This window comes from Podarcis erhardii (assembly GCF_964252035.2).
Source record: "Podarcis erhardii genome assembly, chromosome: 4".
In the NCBI taxonomy this organism is placed as follows: domain Eukaryota; kingdom Metazoa; phylum Chordata; class Lepidosauria; order Squamata; family Lacertidae; genus Podarcis; species Podarcis erhardii.
The window spans coordinates 18,494,430-18,500,422 of record NC_138508.1 but is presented as its reverse complement, the minus strand read 5'-3'; the positions used below and the strand labels follow the sequence as shown (position 1 = coordinate 18,500,422).

Sequence of the window (5,993 nt, the reverse complement as noted above, 5' to 3'; positions counted from 1 at the left end):
TGAGGTTTCTGAGGACGTCGGTGGTTGATTGTTGAAGCTTTTCCAGAACTTCTCTTTCATCCATTTGGTAAGCTAAACTTTTAAAACTTTTTTGGGGGGGTTTGGATTTTGGATTTGGGGTTGGGGTGCTTGGGATTCAAGGCCTTGGTTCTGGGTTTTAATTTCTGTGTGGTGGGTGGCTGGCTGCTTTTGTATTTTTTGGGTTTGAAGCACATCACTGATTTTTTTTTCTGTTTCTGAGTTTACGAAGGTAGGAGCTGTGCTGCCATGGGACCCAAGAAGACTGCTGCTGCGGTGGCCGGCGAGAGGAAGAAGGAGAAGGTGACGCTGGAAATGAAGGAGATCATCTGGAAGCACGACGGCGGAATGCGTGTGACGGACATCGCCAGGGAGTACGGCAGGAACCCATCGACCATCGGGACCATCCTGAAGATGAGGGAGAAGATCCTGGCGACTGATGCAGCCAAGGGAGTCACCAGGATCGTGAAGAACCGCCCAGCTGTCCTGGAGGAGGTCGAGAAGTTGCTGCTCATCTGGATAGAAGAGAAGCAGCGTGCAGGGGACACAGTGTCTGAGGCCGTCATTTGTGAGAAGGCCAAGGCCTTGCACGCTGACCTCATCCGGGAACAGCCAGGAACCTCAGCCGAGCCAGAAGTCTTCAAGGCTAGCAGAGGTTGGTTTGACCGGTTCAAGACAAGATCTGGCATCCACAGTGTGGTCAGGCATGGAGAGGCTGCCAGTTCTGATGTTCCTGCGGCTGAAGACTTTGCAGCGGAGTTCCTGGAGGTTGTGACGACGGAGGGCTACGTTCTGCAGGCAGAGGCTGCGCAGGAGCAGGCCTCACTGGAAGAGGAGGAAGCAACTGAGGAACGGCTGTCCTCCGAAAGACTGAGGGACATTTGCCAGAAGTGGAAGGAGGTGCAGACTTTTGCAGATCTACACCACCATGAGAAGCACGTGGCACATGACGCTGGGAACTTTTATGATACGAGGGTCATGTCGTCTTTCAGGGAGCTGCTGAAAAGGCGGATAAAGCAGCAGACTATGGACAGGTTCTTGACCAAGAAGCAAAGAGTGGAAGAGGAGCCTTCTTCGAGTGGTCCCCCAGAGTCTTAGAAAATGTACTGTACACTTTGTTGATTTTTAAATGTTTTTCTGTCATGTTTATAAAGTTAATTTATTTTCCCTTCAATTTTTGAACTGCTCTTTACAGTATGTGTGACTTTAAAGAGCAGTTAATAAACTGTTGTTGTACCAAATTTGGCTTTGTTTGGACTTTTTTTGACCATAGGAACGCATTAATTGATTTTCAATGCATTCCTATGGGATTTCGTGCTTCGCAAGACGAAAAATTCGCTAGATGACAAAAATTGCGGAACGAATTAATTTCGTCTTGTGGGGCACCACTGTAATCAGTATTTATATTTATGGACATATTTATAAGCCGATTTTGCACCTCCCGCATCTCCTGCGCCTCTGGCGGGGGCCCATCCCGTAGCTACAGCCCTGGATGGGAGTCATAGTACAGGCAACCTCCAATTTGCATGGGGGTTGCTTTCCGGGTCATTGTGCTTGACAGCAGAGGCTGCATAAGCCCGCTGCACCCCATTACTTCCCCTTTTCCTGCCAATTCCAGGTCCCTGCAATGCACACAGGCAGGGTCACGCATCAGTTGGACCTGTTTGTTGCCTGTACAGCATACGGAGGGCTAAAGGTTAGCCACAGCTCTGCTCTAAGCCATCTTTGTCTGCCAATCTCCAGTTGTTTAATCAGCTTCAAGCAGATCTAGTGTTTTCTGGACTGCACCTCATATTATCATGCTATGCCTGCCTGCTGTGAGATTCCGAACACCTCCAGCACCATTTTGTACCATCAGGTCATGAGCAGAGGGCTTCAGCAGTTAATAATGCAAATCTGCTTCATCTGTACAGTACTAAGGAACCAAATGATTGAGCAAAAAGCACATTATGCCTTATTCAAAGCATATTCTTACCCTCAAATAATTCTGGACACTGTAGTTTACCCCCCCCCCCAGTTACAATTCCCAGCAACTCTTAACAAACTACAGTGCCCAGAATTCTTTGAGGGGGGGAATGTGCTTTGATTGTGTGTTAATGGCAGAGTGTGTACACAGCCAGAATAGGTTTGACATCAGCAGGTGCCTGCCAACTTATTACATAAAAGACTTCAGATGACTTACAAACTGATACTGGAGGGGGGGAGGAGGAAATCATAGGATACACTCTTGTGGAATGCAGTTTAAATGGAACTGCTGTGTCATTTTGGCTTCTCATATACATGCCAGTCATATGTGTGTGCAGCCCATGAAATCAATTTAATGAGAGCCCTCGTGCCATTGCTGTCATACACAGCCCAGATACCATTGGCTGCCTATCTAGGAAGATCAGGCATGCCAGCCAGTGTCTTGGCTTGACTACAGCTTGCTAATGTTCACCACTGACAGATTATTCAATCAGTCACAAAGTGAACACGAAATTTGCAAAGCCCTTTGGGCTAGTGTGAGGCGAGGAGCTGTATTTTCCGCCAGTTACGAGAATGAACAATGCGCTTGTGATCTTAACTGATGTGGTTGGTTGGAGAGCACCTGACACATCAGCAATGGTGACGTTGAGAAGGAGTGGAGCTTGTCAGGTGGGAAGCCAGTTGGAGCTCCATGTAAGATGGGACACCACCTGGAACACCATGTAACACCATAATTTCCAGGGTCCAGACCTGGAACCTGTGGTCTCCTTGGAAGAAGAGCAGGCCTCCCCAGCTGACCACCACACAATCAGAATAGAAATGCCAAGTTTAGAACCATGGTCCATAGGGTTCAGTATTATCAGCACCAACTGACAGTGACTTTCCAGAATTTCAGACAGGGATCTCTCGCATACCTTTCTGGGTTTGAAACTGGGTTCTTCTGCATGCAAAGCAGATGCTCTTATAATTGAGCTATAGCCCTTTCTTCTAACACTGAGGAGCAACCTTGAGGAGCTATTGGAGGTCTCCATAGGAGTTGCCTGGAACCCTTGCTGATTCTCGGATTTTGTCAAACACACACACACACACACCCATGGCCACAAGGGCAGAGAAGATGGCAAGCCAGAGGTGAGCTTCAGGGCACTGGCAGTGTGACCAGCCGGCAACACGTGAGTCTACTCAGGAGGAAGGAGAAGCACATGTGAGCGCCTGCCCTGATCAGGATCCGCCTGAGAAGCAGATGGGCTTGAGAGTCCATCTTCTGTATAAGCTCTCATTCTGAGCTCTGAATCACTGGGGAAACTGGCAAAGATAACGAAATAATATAATAAGCGGAAGTGCAAATCGCTCAGCTCAGAAATGAACCAATTGCTTTTATGGGTGCCATTATCACTCACCCCTCCATCACAATCTGTAATTGGGTTAATATAATAATACTGGGCTGACTTGCGGGGTCATACAGATTGCTTTAGCTCGTAGGCGTAATGGCCTGGGATTGCATACCAGTGCAAAGATCAAATTGGGCACAAGGCCAGCCTTTGAGGCTAGAGCAGGCCCTACCATTGGGCAGAGTGAAGTGGCAGATATTATGGGGTGGGAAGAAGCGGTGAGTTCTTGGAGTACAGAGCTGTGTATGCCCTGCAGCTCCTAGACAAGCCTACTGCCATCTAGTGCAATAGGACAGTGTTATTCAACCTTGGGTCCATGGATCCTGTTGTACGGCAATGTCCATCATCCCCTGCCAGCTTAGCCAAAAGGCAAGGGATGATGGAAATCGTAGTCCAACAACATCTGGCGAAGAGCACTGCAGTTGGGGGCACCACCCTGTGGAATGGAGGGTGGCATCGCCTCGTCCTTGTCCAGCAAAATTTACTGAGCCGGCCTTGGTGTTTAACTTGCTGTTTTTGGCAGAGGGATACGCACCAGATGGGCAATCGCAATGTCAGATATTATTGCTGGGTAAAGAATCTGCTCGGAGGTTTGTTTTCTGACATTGCATTCCAGTTGGTTTAGCAGAACGGCGAACAGGAGAAGAGAAGAATGTGCAATTCAACACTCTTTGCAGCGGTGCCATCAGGGCAGGAATTTAGGGCACGCGTCCAGGGCCCCACTCAGCAGAATGAGCTGGAGGGGCTCCCAATTTAGCCAGGGTGGTGTATCCTGAAGTTGGCCCATTGCAGCCTAAAGGAGAATCTCCCTATAAGACCATTAATTCCAGAGTCTAAAATAACTTAAAAGTGCAATAGTCACAAATGGGGTTTGTGGTCTGTTCAGCTTCTGATGGTCCTGGAATATTCAGCGCCCGCTATGTTTTGTTTCTGCCCTAAAGCTTTGCTGTGCTTCCTGATCAAAGAGAGCCTTATGCTGTTTCTCTGCACAAGAAAACAGCTTCCAGTCCAGCATCTGAGCACATTGCCTTCCCTTGTATGTCTGGGGACTGAAAAAAAGGCCAACTGCAGCCCTCTTATCTGCAGAGGCCAGAGCTCTTGATAAATTGCACTCAATGGTAAGGCATCTGTTCTGCATACAGAAGGCCCAAGTAATATCCGTGCAGAAAGAACAGTGTGAGCAGGTGGTAAACAAGCAAGTTTTCTCTCTCCTGCTTTAAAAAATAAGGCCCATTGCATTCAGTGGGACTTGTTCTCAGGTAAGCATGTATATTAAACGTGCAGCCTCAGTATCATCATGGATTTTCTCAGCAGCCTGCTACAACAAAATCAGCGACTGACGGACTGAATTTTTTGTTCCACATAGAAAAGGAGATATTTCAGCTGTTGCAGGAGAAGTCAGTTGGCTCTTGCAGGGCTTGAACAGGCAAGAGATGGGAAGGGTTCATAGCTTGCTTTCATTCGTTGCCAGCTGTAGGCTTGATGGAACAAGAATGGGAGGAGGCGGGTGATGAAGTTCGACAGGGAACAACGAGAATGCATGGAGCCTTGCCAAGAGTCAGGCTAGTAAAGCTTGCAATAGTCTTTGAACCCTCTTTCATCTTGACCACTCGGAGCCAGTTTGGTAGGCTGGCTACAAATATTCACCCAACCCCACCCTCAAACAACTCCTTGCACTTATTCCTTAGGTGAAAGGAAACACAGAAGCGTAACCAGAAGAAACAGAATTGGCGTTTCGACTTTTAATCCTGCAAAGGGTACTGAGCCCAACAATACTGAATTGCATTCCCCATGAACTGGAATTGCTCTATGGCAGCTTTGGGATTACAAAATGTCATAAAGTTTCCATGGTCAGTGGAGAACATGGAAACTTAATGGGATTTTGTGTAATATTTTGATAGATATATACAGGATAAGCAGGTGGCAACAAGGCAGGGTGTATCTGTTTCTATTGGTCAGGGGGACAGAATGAGGGAATATATGGTGTGTGGGTGTTTTCTTATCTTAGGATCAGTGGCTCTTCAGCAAGCCCAGTATCTTATGCAATCCTATTTTGCCAGTAACTCAGAAGCACTGGGAACACGCCATTTCCCAGAGGATACACACAACCAGACACCTTCATCTGCCCCAGCTGTAACAAAACATGTTTCTCTTATATCGGTCTCTACAGCCACAGCAGGCACTGCAACCTTCCAAAAGTTCGACTTCACCCCCAAAGGCACACTCCTCCATTGTCTCCCGAGACAGACAGATGCCAACACGCACCAGCAGGTGGAATATCATCTGGATTCTCTCGTACCAACTATGCAAATGGTTGCATCTTTGTATCTTATTCTTTAGAAAAAACCCAAAATCTACTGCATTAGAATCCAAGGGAGAGGGGCCTTGGGTGCAAACTTTCTCCAATTTGAATCTCAGTTGCGTGTTCCTTGCTGTTGACTCTAAACGCAGAGCACCGTGTCTGTAGTGCCAGAACATCATCACAACCATCCATTGTTATCTTAAGCCTATTAAATAAATGGTTTTGTTATAGATCACACCCTCTGTGCAAGCCCTAACGTGGAATGAGGTGTTACTTTGATTCTCTTTGCCAGAAGTAAATACCTGGCAACAAATGGGAGA

The 5,993-nt window shown here is 47.4% G+C and overlaps 1 protein-coding gene across 1 annotated transcript; it reads left to right on the top strand.

The window, feature by feature from the left end:
* LOC309341220 (putative CENPB DNA-binding domain-containing protein 1) lies at positions 1-1,407 on the top strand. Its single transcript, XM_081860782.1, has 2 exons — positions 1-747; positions 823-1,407. Exons 1-2 carry the CDS (start codon positions 268-270, stop codon positions 1,114-1,116), a joined length of 774 nt encoding a protein of 257 aa, XP_081716908.1. The 5' UTR covers positions 1-267; the 3' UTR covers positions 1,117-1,407.
* The last annotated feature ends 4,586 nt before the right edge of the window (positions 1,408-5,993 follow it).